The 18,768-nt window shown below is 36.4% G+C and overlaps 1 protein-coding gene across 1 annotated transcript in view; it reads right to left on the reverse strand.

Annotated features, from left to right (window-relative positions):
* LOC6053469 (MOXD1 homolog 2) overlaps positions 1-18,768 on the reverse strand; it is a 173,737-nt gene that overhangs the window by 36,300 nt on the left and 118,669 nt on the right. The window contains exon 3 of the mRNA XM_038250292.1: positions 2,948-3,103. Within this exon, the coding sequence (XP_038106220.1) occupies positions 2,948-3,103 (156 nt within the window). The remainder of the gene's footprint in view (positions 1-2,947; positions 3,104-18,768) is intronic.

Below are 18,768 nucleotides of genomic sequence, written 5' to 3' on the forward strand. Positions count from 1 at the left end.
AATTTATAGGCAATTTCAGTTGAACAAATTTCATGTAAAATGTGAAAACTTGTGATTCGTGCTTCGAATTCAGTATAAAATGCAATATAAATCGATAATTTTATAAACAAAACTAATTTTGACAAAGTTCAGGCAAAATTCCGACTTTTTAACAATTTTACCTAAAATTTATATGTATTTTGCTTAAAAGCTTATACACTTAGTTAACTAAACATAAACATTGATTTTTTTCTTAAATACTATATCAGCTACTTTAGTGATGGTACATTTAACGTACAGATGAAGTTTGAACATCTTAAATATGATTTTAACAAGAAAAACTATGACTATCAAAGTCACCCCGGAATTCAAACTAAGAATTTTTAACGTAACTATTTTTCTAAACATTATTGAAAAAACTTTTTTTCCGAAATAGTGCATGGACTTTGTGTGGTCTACCCCAGTACATGTTTTAAAAATAATAATCTTAAGAAAAACCTTACCTGTTGGAAAATATTCTAAAAACAAATTGAAATCCTATCAATGTCACCCCGGTTTACGGTAACTTTTTAAAAATATTCGCAAGGTCTCTTTTTTTAATTAGTGCACATGTTTTCCCACCTTGGGAAAAATATGTTTTTAGAAAAGATCGAAAAATTTCAAGAATGTTTCATACTTCAACATTGTAAATCGAACGATTAGTTGCTGAGTTAGAAAATTGTGGGTTGTTTGGGTGAGACTTGGAAATCATCCATTTTCCTGTTTTCAAACCTTTGCACAGTTATATCTCACGGCCTGTTTTCTAGAACAACCTTATCAGAAAAAATAGTCAAACTCAAGTAAAACTTATTTTTTAATATTAAGCAATATGCAAACTTTTACAAAGTTGTTTATTGTATAATTTTGCACATTTTTATGAGTAAATGACACATAAAACACGTCATTTGACAAGTTTCCTTAACTGTTATTAAAAAGTTTCGAATAATTAATGAAGGATTTTAAAACAAAAAACTTAACATAAAGATATCTCTGATAATTCTCGATGGAACATTTCGCTCTTATAAACATTGGAAAACTGAGAAAATTTCCTATAAGACACATTTGAAGGAAGCGATGACTACTTTTTCTCCTTAAGGTTGCCCAAAAAACACATCGTGATCTTAGCAACCAAGGGTTGTATCAACAAAGTTCAAAAAAGCAAAATATAGAGAATTTTCTCAGCTTTTCAAAAATATTTTTTTTTTGATATTGGGCAAACATGTGCACTAATATAAAAAAAAATAAGAACTGTGACTATTTTCAAAAAAGTTAAATAAAAATGGCTTTAACTTGAAAACGGTGCACTTAATCAAAATTTCCCTGAAGTACTTTTTGATTGCAAATTTGATTTGATCGAAAAATGAAGTTGAAAATTTTTGCGACCAATTTTTCGATTTTTTGAAAAAAAAGTATTGATTTAAAAAAACATAACTCGGTCAAATATTTTTTGCACATCCTTGATATTTCTGAAAGTTGGCATTAGATGTCTTCTAAAACATATACAAAAAATAGCGTGTTTTTTTTTTGCAAATCAAGGTTTAGTGACAAAAAGTTAAATAAAAAATCACCAATTTTTATTACCGTGTATCATTTTTTCCAGTAAAGTCCTCATCCATACCTACAACTTTGCCCAAGACACCAAATCAAAAAATTCCTTAAAAAAAAGATACAGATTTTTGAATTTTCATACATCATTTTTGTATGGACAGCTGCCAAATTTGTATGGAAAATTATATGGACAAACTCATGATGCAAAATGGCTTCCTTGGGCATACCGAAGGCACCAAAAAATTTCAGTCGGGTTAAAAAATATGTAGAACAAAAAAATCTGAGAAAACAGCTCTTGTGGCATTCCCCTGCAGATTTTTTGAACCAATTGAATAATATTTGAAAACAAATAAATTCTATCTATGTCACCCCGCTCAAAGTATTGTTGCATAAAGCAATTTTTAGTGAATAAATTACTCCAGGTTGGGTTGTAAGCTAGTAAGGTTATGAAAGTTAGGCTACAAAAAGTCGACTCTCTGGCTGTCGATCTTCTCGATATCAATATTTCTCCATCTATCGATGAATTCTTCAGTCCCTTCAAACTGCATACTTCGATTGGCTTTATTTCTCGATATTTTCTCTTGCTTGAAGGATCTCTTCCTCGACGGTCCCTTGGATTCTGTTTGCTTTAAAAATCTCTTCCGGTTGTCAATATTGTCACTATCTCATGGCTTGCATAGACATTTTTCTTTGCGAAACGAAGCTATGAAGGGTGTTTGACATTAGTTTGTTTTTGTTTGCTGGACGTTGCCATGATTCTCCCCCATAGCTTGGTACCAAGAAAAACATATTTTCAATCGAGTCTTCATTTTGCATCGTTCTGTAAACTGATGATTCTCTTCCTCGACGGTCCCTTGGATATTGACAACCAGAGATTCGACTGTTTTATATCCGTACTAGCAAATTTTACATACTTTTTGTTAGAAGAGTTTATTTTTTTTATGACAATTGATTAAACAGAACTCCCGCTTGAAATAAATAAGGGTCTGAGGAATCACCGTTTGAAAATAGGGTTTTCGCTCAAAAATCGCAAAAAAGCCGATTTTTGGAGAGATACCAAAGTTGAGGGGTGGTCCGATGTGGATGAAATTAGAGATTCTAGCATGTTTTGATATTATCACCAGCCCTGCTAAATTTGAGCAGGATCGGAGATGGTAATTTTCCAACTTGCATTTTTTCTTACACACTTCAGGTGGAATGACTTATTTACTGAAAAAGTAAATTTTTTGAACAATTTTTTAGAAGATTACCGTTTGAAACAATCCTATAATGTTTATAAGCAGATTTATCTAAAATTCAAGATTTACCATCAATATTTTACAAAAAAAAATATTTTATTTTTTTCGCATCCTATAAGTAAATAATAAAAAAATAAACTTACCGTAATCGCGAAATCGTCCTTGCTGTCGCACGTTTCCAGGTTCCGCTTGAACCGGATCACGGTGTGCGTAACGTTTTCGTAGCCCAGCAGCAGCGTGTAGTCCTGGGAGGGATCCACGATCGGGTCGCCGTCACTTTCCGCCCGGATGTGCCGATCCTGAAATTGCAAGATAACAAATAAAACCGGGTTAGTAAAGTCGCTGCGTCAGATTGATGGACAACAAAATCGACCAATTAAATCAAGCTCAATCAGCAGCAGCTCTCGTACCATGCGAGAAAGGCTAATCGTCCGCGACCTCCGCGGGAGTTTTTGGTCGGAGAATTACGGCGAAGCCCGTTTATAGTTTAGTTCACGGCTGATTTATGGCGGAAATAATTGCAACAATTTGTCATCGCTATTTTGTTTTATGGGTCTCACGACACGTCCAGAGTCCGGGAGTCCGGGTGAAAGTCTCGGCGGTTGACTTTTCAGACGATTAGGCCGCCGGTTCCCGGGCGCGCGGTGATGGACACGAAATTTATGTCCTGCCATTGCCCGCGGGACTCTCGGGCCTTGTTTTGCCTGTGAGCACTTTTGCTAACACGGTTCAATTGGTTGTGAAATGATTGAGTAGAGAGTGGCGACTTTGGCGAGTGGGTTTTGTGATGGCTGGTGGAGAGTCAAGTTGGTGTAGCGCTGCATAAGGACTTCCTGTTAAAATGGTCAGTGTGGAGGACCCTTGGCTCATCAGGCATAAAAAAAACATAAATTGCTGAACAAGAAATGCCACAAAAAAGGGAATTTTTTTGAAAATATTACAAATAATAATAAAAAAAATTCTGACAATCCAAAGTTCAGTAGGAGTGCGGTGGACAGCGCGCCAGTGGGGGTGAGTGAGTGATTAGTGGCACCGATTAGGGGGCGAGTTTTCCGCCTGCTGATGGGTTCCACCCCCACCTCACTTTCGACGATGTCGTGATTTGAGTGACTGCGACGCGCGCGACCAGCGGTGAATGACTGACAGAGTGTATGGTTTGAATGATGGGTGAGGGGAAAGAAGAGTGGAGACGAAAAAGGATCCGGGAAATTGTTGTCCAGTGGGTAATTTATGGCCACCTTGGTACTTGATGGCAAGTGGGTGGAAATGTTAGGCTCTTTCTGGCTTTACTGGGGTCGGAGAGTAGCGTTAAAGGCGTAAAAGTGAGGAATTGTGAAAATCTAGATTTAATTTCAAGCTTTTAAACGACTTAGTATTTTGCAAGGTTTGTTTGTTTTTTGGCAATATATCCAAAACGCATATTTAATAAAACATGCTTGTATTTTCTTAATTTTATGAATAAAAATTATCAAATTTAGGCCGTCAGCTATTTATGTAGAAACGTTTAATTTTATACAACATGAAAAAAATAAACTCTGAGTCGTTTCACGACAACTTCATCACACTTGAATAACCAGCTGTTTTTATGTGTTCTCCACGCTCATCAAGCTCAAGATAATCGTAAATGGTCCCACATACAAAAAAAAGTTCTCAGTACTAGCCAAGAATGCACCGGAAAATTCTGACCCGCCCTACACTTCCCTTGAAGAACCCCACTCAGGCTTGATTTGATGTATTGTCCATCATTCTGGCGGAGTACACGTATACGACCCGCTGGAAATAACCTCGTCGACATCGTCATTTCCAGCCACTTCCAGCTAGACTCTCTCACTCTTCGATGCTATAAAAATGGCAATAGCCATCAGCACATAATCTTCCGGTTGCGTATTTGCTACCGACAGCATATAACACATGTTCCACCTCCCCCTCCCCTCAGTCACGGCCCTAGAATCCTAAAAAGGTCATAAAATTCCTTCCGACTAATAGGTGGGCCTGAGTTGGCGAGCCGTTAGCCCCAGGAATTCCTCCGTAGATTGCATTCTCGAACCCCGCCACCTCCACTTTGCCCTCCCACAATTTAGTTATGCTGTAGGTGTTTTGCAATATCGTCACCCCCTCCCCCACTCCCACCAGTTTGAGGCTCGACAAAATTGGCATATTTCATCACTCAATTAGCTTCCAGCTAAAAGAGGGCTTGTGCTTGTATGCCTTTACGTTCGTCAGGACCCTGGTTGGTCGTTCCGGGCTGGCATTTGTTCCGGGTTTCTGACATTTAGCCATGTATCGTGCTGGTCCGGGACGGGTCCGACGCTGACTGATGGCAATTTATTAAGATGGATTTATTAGTTCGACATTTGCGACGTTGCAACGTGTGTGGGTAGTTCGGTCAACTGGCAGGGCGCCGAATCTCATTCCATAGTATTTTGCTTTGGAAAGGTTGTGCAAAATGTCAACAGAGTGTGATTTTCACGTTTTGTTTGGTAAAGGTAGCAATGTTTTTTTTAATAATCATAGAATTGTGCATTGACAAAGTTTTTTTATGGTGAGAGAGTTGAAAAGTGCATTTAACACTTCTATGTCAATATTTTCTTATTTCAAGCCACATTGTAAAACAATATTTATGCAATAAAATTAATGGATACTTTTTTCAAAATATTTATTAAATTTCTTTGGTTTTCATATAAAAAATACAAATTTTAATATTCCTACCGAAATTGAATTTTGACAAACGAACAGCTCAATTATAACTTGCCAAGAATAGTAACATCACTCAGTTGCATAAAAAGCTGAGAAATTGAAAATACCAACAACTAGATTCAATCCACCTAGAGAAGAAGGAAATCAGATAAATTGGTGGGGCAATTTCAAGCAAAACTTTGTAAATGGACAAATGTGGACTCGTAAATAAAGAGTCTATCCTGAGCATTCTTTATATAAACATCCACCGTAAAAAAGATGCACTCATTCGTCACAATTCAGCTTTTGCACATTAAAATTGTTTTGCTTGATTTGTTTTTTTTTTTGTGGCAAAATGTTACTTAAAAATGTGAATTTTATTATGTGCTGAAGCATGAGTTAAATTATGCAATCAAAAATATGGATGAATTATATTTTTGGAAATATAAAAGAGCACACTTCACACAATGCTAGTCTATGATTCACCGAAAATAGCAATGTTTCGATAGTACACCTTGCCTTTATATATATAAAAAAAATGCTAGCGTAAATACGTTAGCGTTCAAGTTTCGACTTGTCGATCTATGGAGCGAGACCTAATCGAGACATCGAATTTGATGTTCAGAATATGATTCTGAATAAAATAAAAAAAAATAATGAGAAAAATAGTATGAAAAAAGACTTTTAACACTACAATGGCTATAATTCTGGGAAAAAAATTGAAAAAGCATCAAATTTGAGACACAAGCAATATATGAAACAAGCTTTCGAAAGACTTTGGTTCGAAAATTAATTCTTTGAATTTAAATGTGTTTTCTGTTGCAAAAGTAAAAAAACAAACATCTAAACAACGTTTACCCCAGAGCACAAAAAAAAGAGTCCTGCAACTTACACCTTCAAAGAAAGTCTTGGGATTTTATTCTGGAGCGATTCCTAACCCGAGCAAACCTTATACCTATCTTTTGTAAGAAAGGCAAAAAGCAGAAACTTCAAAATCGGTGAAAATAGGTGCTTCAAAAAGACGCAGTCACTTGCGAGCACAAATCTAGCGCGACGAAAAACTGCTCTGATCCTTTCCTACCGTTTGTCACTTCCACACCACTGAACACTCTCTCTTTGCTCAACCTCTCACTCCAATCGGGTAGTATGTACTGCGAATGGTTCAGAGAGACCGATTTTGTTAAGGCGCTCGAAGCTGACTGAAAATAGCTTGCGATCGGCTTTGCTTTGTTCGTTTAAGAAATGGCTTAAAACCAATAATATCAATAATATTTTGCAGATTTGTTGTTTACACAACATCAAAGGCACATTAAGCAGCAATTTCCACCATACCAAATTCTGAGGTTTTTGATTTTTGGGTGTTTTTTATTACTGGAAATTTGGCTGATTGGACCTTTTGGCTCAAACTAGAATGGAACTAGAAGGAATTTTGTGAAAATATTGTAAACGAAGCAAAATGTACATCGTCTAACGGAAAATCATGGAAATGATGGAAGTTGTCATCTTAAATCCATATAGGGGCACTGTTTCGTAATTTTTATTTTTGGAAGCATGAGAAAATATCCATGTTAGCGAATGTTCCAGTATTTTGTACATTTGTATTTTTGGGATAGTTTTTCCTTTCCTTTTTTGATCCCTCTTAAACATTGATATATGTATAACAGTATTTTTTTGTTTTTTTATTAGCTATCGGTTTTAAGATTCAAAGGATTATAAAAATTCAAGACTTCTGAGCAACTCTCTACGATATCGGCCGATTTCGACCACTTTTATTTTTTGTATTTTTTTTTATTTGACTTAAACTTTGTGGGGGCCTTCCCTATGACCAAATAAGCTATTTTGCATGATTGGTTCACCCATACATGTGGAGAATTTTGGCTGCTGTCCATACAAAAATAGTATGTCAATATTCAAACAGCTGTAACTTTTGAGTGAATTTTCTGATCAATTTTGTGTCATCGGCAAAGTTGTAGGTATTGTTGAGGACTTTTGAGAAAAACTAGGTACACGGAAAACAACTTTTTTTTTACTAAAAATCAATTTCTCGAAATACGTATTTTTGATTTTCAAAATTTTTTGATATGTTTTAGGGGACAAAAATTCGCAACTTTTGAGCCATAGAGAAACATGGTCAAAAAATCTGCCGCCGAGTTATGAATTTTTGAAAAACCAGTGATTTATGGAAAAAATCGGAGTTTCATGCAAAATCAAGTTTGACATTATTTTTTAATGCAAAATTGAATTTGCAATCGAAAAGTACGTTTTCGAAATATAGCCACCAAAAGTTTGATTTTAGCGAAATATTTGCAGTTTTTCGATTTTTAAAAATAGTGACAATAAGTGACCATTTCTAAAAATATTTTTTTTGAGAATTTAGAAAATTTGCTGTAAAATTGTCACAGAGACATTGAGGATTGGACCTCGGGTTGCTGAGGTAGAGCCGCTTTAAGAAAAAGAAACACAAAAATTGAAGTTTTCTTAATCTCACCAAAATAACCCACCATTTTCTAATGACGATATCTCAGCAACTAATGGTCCGACTATCAATGTTAATACATGAAACATTCACCCCCACAAAGTTTGAGCCAAATCAAAAATACAAATAAAATCCATTTCCAATTTTTGGTAGAGAATTGCTCTTTTTCTATCATGTCCTGAATTTGCTTCCAGCTTTAAAAATATATTGGAACCCCCTATGAATTCCAAGAGCAATATTTTCTGTTATTAAACAAAAAAGGCTATAAATTGTGAATTTAGTTGAAAATTAATTTTTAACAGATGAAAAAATTAACAACAGTTAAACGGGAAATGTCTAATCCACAGCTTCCGATTGTTTGCCTTGAGATTAATACATAAACGCATTGAACATTTACTATGATTTTGGGACACATCATCATCTTTCATGATGAATCCTGACCAAACACCCTGCACAGTAAAAAATAATGTAAATTTGGAAGCTGTAATTTTGAAAGGTTGAATATTACCTCATTTAAGATGTAATTTTACCAGAATTTAGGCTGAAAAAGTGACATTACACCAGAAAAGAGGTAAAATGACACACTTCCAGAGGTAAAATTACACCTTTTTCTGACATAAAAGATGTACCCCTTCCCGGATGTAATATTACCATGAATTTTTTTTCTGTGTATCCTACTAACAAATTTTCAGGTTCCTGGCGCTTGTGGGGTGTAATCCGGCTGCCCTAGTACCAACCTGCGCTAACTAACATTCCTGTCCCTTAAAATTGAGACCTAGAAGTTGACATGGCGGGCGCCGTTGGTGGCCAATGACTGTTACCTATTCGCAACTGATGAAGTTTCAGCAATCATGGTGTTATATCTTTTCATCTGTTGATAAGGGAAACATTACTAGATCGTTGAAGCCTATGATCGGTCGTGCTGAAAGGATATTACGGTTCTGTTCAGCAACGGAGGGGCAACCATGGATGGTCTCTCATGCTCTATCCTTCTATTTATGCAGACAATATTATTTAATGCAGAATAAATTTACGGCACGCTACAGTAAATTTGATTTCGAATTAAAATGATTTTTTCTAATGCTTTAGTTTTATTCAGCTGATTAATATAAATTTATCTATGTATTCTTTTCATTTAGAATTCAATCGTAAAAAAACGACTTTCAAGAATTCACTGAAACGATGTTACTCAATTTCTCTAAAAAAGTACACAAAGAAAGATCAAACATCCCATAAAACTCTTCACCCACACTGTTTTCGAAAGAACTTTTACATATAACTCCAACCTCCTACACATCAAGCTCTGGCGATAAAACAAACGCCCCCACACACACAGCTCACGAGCAGTCATCAACTTTTGTAAAACATCCTTACGACCTCCGAAAGGGCAGAACCTCATCCTACACACGTACAGCATCGTCACCGTCAAGATTTGATGTGCAAACACGAATCATAATATTTATCTCTTCCGGGTACTTTGCTCCATTGCACATGCTGCTGCTGTTTGTTGATACTTCCGGCGAGAGCATCGACAGCCTCCCACCAGGACCGGACACCGGATTCTGTAAAAACCAACCAACAGAGAGAAAAAGAAACCTCCTGAACGTCATGTGTAGTCCAGGAAGAACTGATTGTCAACATGATTGGACCCTCCGAAAGGACGCAACACAACACAAACACAGAGCCCAATTCTGTCCAGCTCTGCAGCCTCGCCGAAAAAGCCCGGATTTCGCCCAGCAGTGACATAAAAGCTATTACGAGTGTACTTAGCAACTCTATTACTCGAACGTCCCACAACGTTCCCCGGGTTGGGCACATCGAAAGTGTCCTGAAGAGTGAAGAGAGTCTCGACAAGTGGCCACCAGACCATGCCAGATTCTAGCTTGCGTTCACATAATATAGTTGGAAAATCGTAAAGTTCCCTTTTTATGTCTTATACTCTTTAGACCTCCCCCTTCACCTCCCAAAAGTGGTTCGAAAAGCAGTTCTCGTATACGTCCTTGCCAGAGTCGCTGCCCAGACTCAAGTTTGTTTAAGCTCCACTTGAAAAATTCTGTGTCCGGAAACAGACAGGCTTCCACGTCGCAAGAGGACTAGCAAATAACCTTGACTGGATGGTTGCTGTCCTGAGACCGAACTCCGGTCCGATTTACTTCTGCACTACGGCAAGCTTGTTAAGGAGCGCAACACACGAATCCTTATCACCGCCGCCACCACCCCCACCGTCATCATCAACCACCTTGATCTGGTCGGTTCCGTCAAAAGGCAAGTTGTCGGCCAATTTCAGCAAATCTTCTCCGACACGACACGGCCTCTACACGGCTGGTTCTGTCTGACGGCTAAGGTGGATGAAAGAAGTTGAAAAAGTAGAAAAGTTGTTCGATTAACTGCCCTAATTGAGTCTCGATGTACTTGATGAAGGTACCGACGGGGAAGTATTGCGAGTTTAGTGGTTTTGTAAACCTGGATGTTTCTGAACTATCAGGAGGAGAAAAGATTTTCTCCAAATTTAAGGTTTGTAAATTTTTCTATGTCGAGTTTCTACAAGTTTTAATGGATAAATTGTACAAGATAAGTCATTAATTATAAAAAAAATTAATGTATTGAAGCAACGAAAAAAGCAAATTAAAATAAGACTTCGTAAGAACTTTTAGAAATTTTCAACAAACGTCACTAAACGCTGCCATGTAAGAACACCGGCACGCTCCATTAGCAAACATCACGCTTTGACATCGGTTTAATCATGCTTTCACTCGTTCGCCGTATCGAGCTTGATCCACAACCCACCCAAATTCAGACACGAATTAAAATTGCATCAACCAATCGGAACCCATTTTCGAAACGGATGCGATGCTCTTTCGTCACAACGCTCGTCGCTCAGAGTTGATCAGAGACGACAATCCACCGGAAAATGAGCACAAAACCGAGCAAATCAAATATTTGCGAATAATTGAGCAGCAGCACTTTTATCCGGAGGATTTTCCTCAATTGGAAGAGCTTCTGACTTTTTCCCCATAGCAGCAGCTTTCAGTTACGGAAGGTCCTGAACTTGGAGGAAAAGTCACCGAAGAGGAAGATTCGATACCGATTAGCATGTGTTTGTTTCATTCAACTCATTCAGGTTCTGATTTCGATGGAAACTTCTCCGGTGCAGACAGCAGTAACGGTTCTCCTTTGTCTTTTCAAAGAGAAAAGGAAAAGGGAAAACTTGTCTAGCTTCCGGATAACTCCGGAAATCACTGCAATGAAAGTGTATCGATTTCGAACCGAACGATGGAGAGGGCTCCCGGCATCAATAATGCAGGCTCTGGCTCGAAACGAGTTTTACAAATGGAATCTGGTAGCTGGTCTTAAATTGATGAGGCAGCTCAATCAATTTTCCGATGAAATCGAGCTTGGTGTTGGAATGCTGATTTGGGTTAACCAAGGGAAGGATCGTTTGTCTTGGAACAAACAGGGCTTGGGTGGAACAATTTTCCTGTTTCTTCAAGATTGCGATAAGATAAATATAGATTAAGAGTTGATTTAACCTCAATGAAGGTAGGCCACAAATCTATTTACAGCAAATCAATAAAGCTAGTTTAAATCAACACCATTGAACACCCTTTGTGTTACACAATTGAAAACAATCAGTTCTCACTTGTGTTCAGAACCGAATGAAACAGCGTTGGCACCAGTTTGTGGCCCACGTTTTGCATCCTAACTCGCTGAAGTTGGTTCGCAAACTATACCGCAAACCACAATTTTCCGAATCATTAACCAATTCTAGGCTGTGTGCAGTGAGAGATGGGCTGAATTTCGCTGGACGTAAATTTGGGTTTAGCTCGACAGAGCATGGTAGAATATTTTGAATTTAAACTAAAATCAGAAAAAAGGTTTCTTTGTTGATGTTTTTTTTTTATTTTCAAAGTTTTTTTATAACCTTGACCTTGCAGGTATAGGCAATTCAAAGATTAGTTATGAGTTCTATATTTTTAAGATCACCAAATTAGATATTTTTTCGAGACAAGATTTGTCTGACCACGCCTTCCGTCGGACGGGGTAGTAAATGTTGGCCCCGGTCTAACCTAGAGGGTTAGGTCGTTAGCTCAATCCAGGTGTAGGAGTCAGCTCCCAGGATCCTGCCACGCTGGTAGGCAGTTGGGCTAAAAATCCAAAGATCGTCCCCGGGCAGACGGTAATAACAAAATTCATTCCATTTCAGTAACAAATACTGTTAAAATAACAAAAAGTGTTATGGAATATTCTTGAAAGATTCGTTTTTTCATAAGAGTTGAAAAACAGTTTATGCTATCATAACAAAACTTGTTATTGGTCTGACATTGGTTGTAAAAAAAAACTTTGGAATAACATTTTTTGTTATGGAAGAATACCTGAAACTGTTATTGGGATGATCGGATTAGTTGTTAAAATAACAAAAATTAATAGCAAAGATTTGTTCGAAGAATAACTAAAAATGTTATTAGTTTGTTATTTCAATTACAATTCAATAACAAAAAATCATAATGGCGAATAACGAAACGTGTTATAAATAACAAAAAATGTTATTGGCCTAGTATTTTCCAATATCAAAAATGTTATTCCAAAGTTATTTCCGTCTGCTAGGGTCAGTTCTAATCCCGGGGTGGATGGAAGCTTAGGTGTAAGAAGAGGTTTGCAACTGCCTCAACAATCAAGCCTTCGGACACCTAGTTTCGAGTAGGAATCTCGCAATCAAGAACGCCAAGGCAATGCTGTAGAGCGAATAATTTGATTTTGATTATTTGAATTTAGATAATTTTCGAGTAAAATTTGATATTTTTTAATTATAAAAAATAAAATGGAAAAAAATTATTGAAGGACGTGAAACTACTTCGCTAGAAAATATTTTAAAACTATTTTTTTCAAGTGTAACACTTTTTTCAATAAAGTAATTGAGTTCTTATTACTTACTTGTTTTCATGAAACTTTGAATATTATTTTCAAACCAAATTCTATTCATAATCGATTCCTGATTACTTTTTTGGGTGGATCTCCCAAATCATAATTATTTATCAACTTATAACATAATTTTTATTGAAACTTCTCAAAGTGAACTTACTTATTTTGCAATATTTTATAGCATTTTTTTATATTTATTTTGGTCCTTTTTAAAGGGATCATCTTTTCATTTTTTTTTTTTGTGGAAAAATACTGAAATGAGGCTCTTAACAAAATGTAGAACTAGATTTTGACAAACTATGTTTGGTTCCATGATTCCATGTATAGGCAAAAAATTAGGCAAAAATTAATAGAAATCTTCATATTTTTTCAAAATTTAAAAGTCTTGCTAAGGCAGGGGTGTTCAAAATGAAATTGAAAATCGAAAGACAATCAGCTGATAACAATTTAAAATTCTCCTGCGTTTAGAATAATTTTGAGCATGTTTGGGTTGATTTAATTTGATAAGGCTGCTACAAATTTTATTTCAAGTTTTGTAACCCACCCTCCTCCCCCCACCCCTTCAAAATTAGCTCGAAAAATCACGGGCAAAATAAAAAAAAACTTAAAAATTTAAATTGAAGTTTAAGTGCAATCAGAAGATATTGATTTAAAATGCATTTCCCTGCGTTTAAAATCACTTTTAGCATGTTTGGGTTGATTGAAACATCTTTTGAATTTTTGAAAATTTTCGATGTTTAGTATCGCATAGAAATTCATTCGATAAATTTTTCATTTTCGTCAAATCATACTTTTTTTGAAAACTAATGATTGCAAAACAACTGAACTAGTGTAAAATGCATTTTAAAACACTTTTTGCTTTCAAATGTTGGGATTATGGCTTGTTATTACAATTTTTATATTTCGTTGTTAAATCTTTGAAAAATACTAATAATTACATTTTTTTTTGTAATTGTATGCTTAACTTTGTAGAACATTGTTACACTCTAAAAGTAACCCTGCAAAATTAGAAAAAACGCGAAATTTAAAAAAGAAAAATTTCGTTCTAAATGAAAAAAATACCCTTCTGAGTAAATGTAGATTCGAAAAGTACATTAAATGTCACCTAAAATGACATGTTCCAAAAATTTTAACAGGTGAGTAACGGAAAATAGCAGAGTTTTTAAAACTTTTTTGTTGGTTTCAAATCGGGCGTCAAATTTTACATAACAGTCCTTTTGACGCCGAATTTCTATCTTATCTCCGTTTTAGTCTGCAAATTATTTCGCATGTTTAAAAATAAAAGGGATCGTACCGCCCTCCGTCACGAGATATCAAAAACGGACTTCCGATTCGTGATCAGTTGGTAGAGAATCACTCATATGTTATATGCAGTTTTATTTTATTTATGTTTTTTTCATTATCGTCATTTAAATATTGTAGAACAAAAATAACATATTTCCAACTGTTTTGTTGTAAAAAAGCATTTGGTTCCAATTCACAAAAATCAAACAGACCAAAAAAATATGCAAAACATACATATTTCAACAAACATTGAAGTTAAATTGGGCCACTGCAAATATTAATGTAAGAGTTTTGAACATGTTGTGGCTGAATTCAATGTTTATTTCACAAATGTAATGAAAACGAAAAAAATAATTATTTAAAACAACTATTTTTATTTCAAAAAATAAAAGAGTGGCAAAACTTGACAAAAAAACCAAATTTTACATTTACATTGATAGTAACTTTCATTATAAATCGTTGCAAATGGATTTATCAACAATTATTACTCCAATTTCAATAAAATTTGTATAAATCATGGTGTGATACAGGCAGTCAGATGGTATTCATTCAGAATCATAATCCAAATGAATTTTAGTTCAAATCCCGAGTTGAGAGGTTTCGAAGTGCAAAATAAGTTTGAGGACCTGCTCATTAGAAAATGGTGCATTATTACTTTTAAACTCATTGGAATACTACTTACTTACTTACCTATATTTTTGCAATGTTCACAGTTTTCTACTTTATTTAAACTTGAACGTTTCAAAACTCATTTCCAAAAATGTTTGATGACTATTTTGACGAAATTATCATTTTCGTTAACAATATTTTCACAAAATTCCTTCCACAAGTTGTTAAGACGTACCTTGCACGTGTAGATGGGTAATTCTCTACCAACTCACACGAAATCGGGAAAAGTTGCCCCGACCCCTCTTCGATTTGCGTGAAACTTTGTCCTAAGAGGTAACTTTTGTCCCTGATCACAAATCCGAGGTCCGTTTTTTGATATCTCGTGACGGAGGGGCGGTACGACCCCTTCCATTTTTGAACATGCGAAAAAAGAGGTGTTTTTCAATAATTTGCAGCCTGAAACGGTGATGAGATAGAAATTTGGTGTCAAAGGGACTTTTATGTAAAATTAGACGCCCGATTTGATGGCGTACTCAGAATTCCGAAAAAAACATATTTTTCATCGAAAAAAACACTAAAAAAGTTTTAAAAAATATGCTATTTTCCGTTACTCACCTGTTAAAATTTTTGGAACATGTCATTTAAGGTGAAATTTAATGTACTTTTCGAATCTACATTGACCCAGAAGGGTCATTTTTTCATTTAGAACAAAATTTTTCATTTTAAAATTTCGTGTTTTTTCTAACTTTGCATGGTTATTTTTTAGAGTGCAACAGTGTTCTACAAAGTTGTAGAGCAGACAGTTATAAAAATTTTGATATATAGACATAAGGGGTTTGCTTATAAACATCACGAGTTATCGCGATTTTACGAAAAAAAGTTTTGAAAAAGTTACTTTTTGCGTTTCTCTTTGTTTCGTCGTCCGTGTCTGTCGCGGGTGACCATGAACGGCCATGATCAACGACGACCAACTAGGCAAAATTAAAAAAATCTTCATTTTTTTTATTTTAAAAGTTTTGCTAAGGCAGGTGTGTTCAAAAATGAAATTGAAAATTGAAAGACAATCAGCTGATATCAATTTAAAATTCTCCCGAATTTAGAATAATTTTGAGCATGTTTGGGTTGATTCAATTTGATAAGGCTGCTACAAATTTTATTTCAAGTTTTTGTAAAAAAATAAAAAGTGACAAAACTTGACAAAAAAACCCGTAATTTTACATATTAATTAAGAGCAACTTTCATTATAAATCGTTGCAAATGAATTTATCAACAATTATTACTCCAATTTCAATAAAATTTGAATAAATTTTGGTGTGATTCAGGCAGTCAGATGGCATTAACTTTGAAAAATATTTGCGACGGCCTAATTATTATTAAAACAATAATACTGTAGGGTTCCAGGATTGTTCTTAGTCTTTCATTTGCCTTTTCAAAAATCATCGATCAAAATTGGCCCGAACAATCAGGGGGCAAAAAAAATATTTTTACAATAAACTTCAAAATTTCAAGGAAAATTCAAGTGCAACCAGCTGAATTCAAATTAAAATACATTCTTCTGCGTTTAAAATCATTTTTAGCATGTTTGGGTTTATTAAAAAATCTTAATTTTTTTTGAAAATTTTCCATGCAAAATCTTTTTTTTCGATACAAGGGAGAGGGACAAAAATATTTTTAAATATTTGCATCGGCTTAACGTCTTAAAAATAATTAAAAATGTTAAATTTGCTTTGCAAATTATTTCAAGCCAAAATTTGAAACTCTGTTTTTTTTCTGAGTTTCAAGAATGTGCATATTAAATAAAATTGAAATAATGTAAATTTTTTTTTCAATTCGACTGTCACATTTTTAAACCTTAGGCTCCGTTAAAAGCACCGGCGATTTCATTCCCAATCTCACTCCCATTTGCAAACCCTGAAAAACTCGGTCAAACGCTTTCCTCGGCGGCATAACTCTCTTCAAGTTGACTGCGTCGCACGACGCGAATTTCGGCTTCCGGTGACAGCCTGCAGCGAGTGGGCAACCAACGTTTCGAATTGTGGCGCTAATTCGCCCGGAGGTTTTTTTTTGTTGCATTCTTTGGAGGTTGAGGAAAATTGATTTTCGGGTTAGGGGTGTCAACGTTGATTTTTTATTGAACTAGTTGTCAAGAAATTTAACAGCAAAAATTTTGACCATCCCTACTGACCCAGTGCTGCCAGCAGCGCTTTTTCCGGTGACAAGTGTTTCCTGATTTATGCACATTCATGGGAATGCAACGAGCAATTGTCGAACAATTTGGCGTTTGCGTTAGACATCGTCATTTCGAATAGTAGCCGTGGGAGGAGGTTGGAGGGGGTGACAATCGAATTGGATCATCATCAGAGTCGTTGCAATTTGAGGCTGTCATCACTGTCTGTCAGGCAGGTTTTTGGGGGGGGGATTCCCGTCGAAAACTGCACCCGGGATGTCAATTTCTGTTGGCCTCATTTGTCAGACACTCACTCACTTGCTTGCTTGAATTTCCCATTCACATTGTCGATTCATTTGATGAGGGCATGATGACAGACTGGACGGGGACTGGAGAGTGTCGTTCTGCAAGTGTTTAAATTTTCTCCTCTCCGGAAAACACATGTTCGGCACTTCATTATAGGATAATTTGCGCATATCGACGCGTGACAGATGGAAAGTCAATTTTCTGAGAGGGTGAACACATCTGACTGAGGTTTATGGACTTCGAGAATATCAGAAATCTGGTTATGCTTTAAGGTGAAGTCGTCTAATATTTTTAAGGAGACTTGAACATTATTTGATTCTCGAGTTTGTGTAATGCCTAATAAGCTATATAAAACTGTAAAAAAATCTCCAATAAAATTCTCTCAATAATCTGCTGTAGCAGAATTTACCTCAAACTGACCAACCTAATTTTGGGTCACCACCACGGGACGTCCCACATCCTGACCGTAACAACACGCACACATACCCTCTCGACTTTGTACTACTGCCCACTAATAGATAATGATGACCGCCATTAGTCCTCGTTTGGAATTCTACCCGTTCCGGTTTCCTTTGTGATTGTGCGCGTGTGTGACCTAATGTAGCTCCCCCCACGTATGTGTGTCCGTGCGTCCTCAGTTATTGTATAACCTCCAAAAAACCATTCCCGTGGCCCTCGGTCTCATTATCCAGCTGTCACACGGCGGACGATGATGGCGCCATTTCCGGGCCACTCTGTCGTCGTCCTGTTGTGTTGACCAGGGCCGGTGACATTGTTTGGTTCCAGAACCCGATTCCCCTGGTTCACAATTTCCGGCGACAAAGGAGAGAGAGAGAGAGCGCGCGCCCCTTTCCCATAAACGCTCATTATGTGATTTTTTGTGACCATTCCTGCAATTATTACCGCGATGAGGTGCTCCCATGCATCATCGTCCACGTTGACCGTATGGGAGACGGACTTGTGTGTCATTCTATTGTAACGTGAAGTACCTTCTGGTGGCAGCAATCTCGCGTTGAACGACGTGGTGGACCGTGTTCGTTTCCTGTGCGAAACCTTGCGGTAATTGTTTGTCCGGCGTTACTCAGGACATTGTGTGTGCCGGTCGTCATCGCCCGCGTTTACGATGGGGCTTTGGCAGATCTCATCACGTCGTTTGCGCACCGCCCGTCAGATGGCAGAGGACCGACTGTGACAAAGAGTGACATCTCCGTGACTTTGGCGCGTATCTCGACGAGATAAGGACGGTGGAGGCAATTTACTATGTTTCGGAGCAGGTGGGAATTTGGGAAAGTTAAATGTATTTTTTTTTACAAAAGAATTATAATTACCTAGGAGAAACTTTACATTATTGAATATTCTGGTTTTATGCCATATCAAGTATGTATTCCGAAAAATGTGGTTTGGTGTTTGCCACCAAATTTTTGTCAAGGCGATTCCTCATTAGACGATTGGATTTGGCTCATGTAGCCAAAACTAAAGATAAACTAGATTTCTGCTACAGACAAAATTCGAGCTCGTGGCGTTAT

The sequence above is a fragment of the Culex quinquefasciatus genome, chromosome 2 (genome assembly GCF_015732765.1).
Source record: "Culex quinquefasciatus strain JHB chromosome 2, VPISU_Cqui_1.0_pri_paternal, whole genome shotgun sequence".
In the NCBI taxonomy this organism is placed as follows: domain Eukaryota; kingdom Metazoa; phylum Arthropoda; class Insecta; order Diptera; family Culicidae; genus Culex; species Culex quinquefasciatus.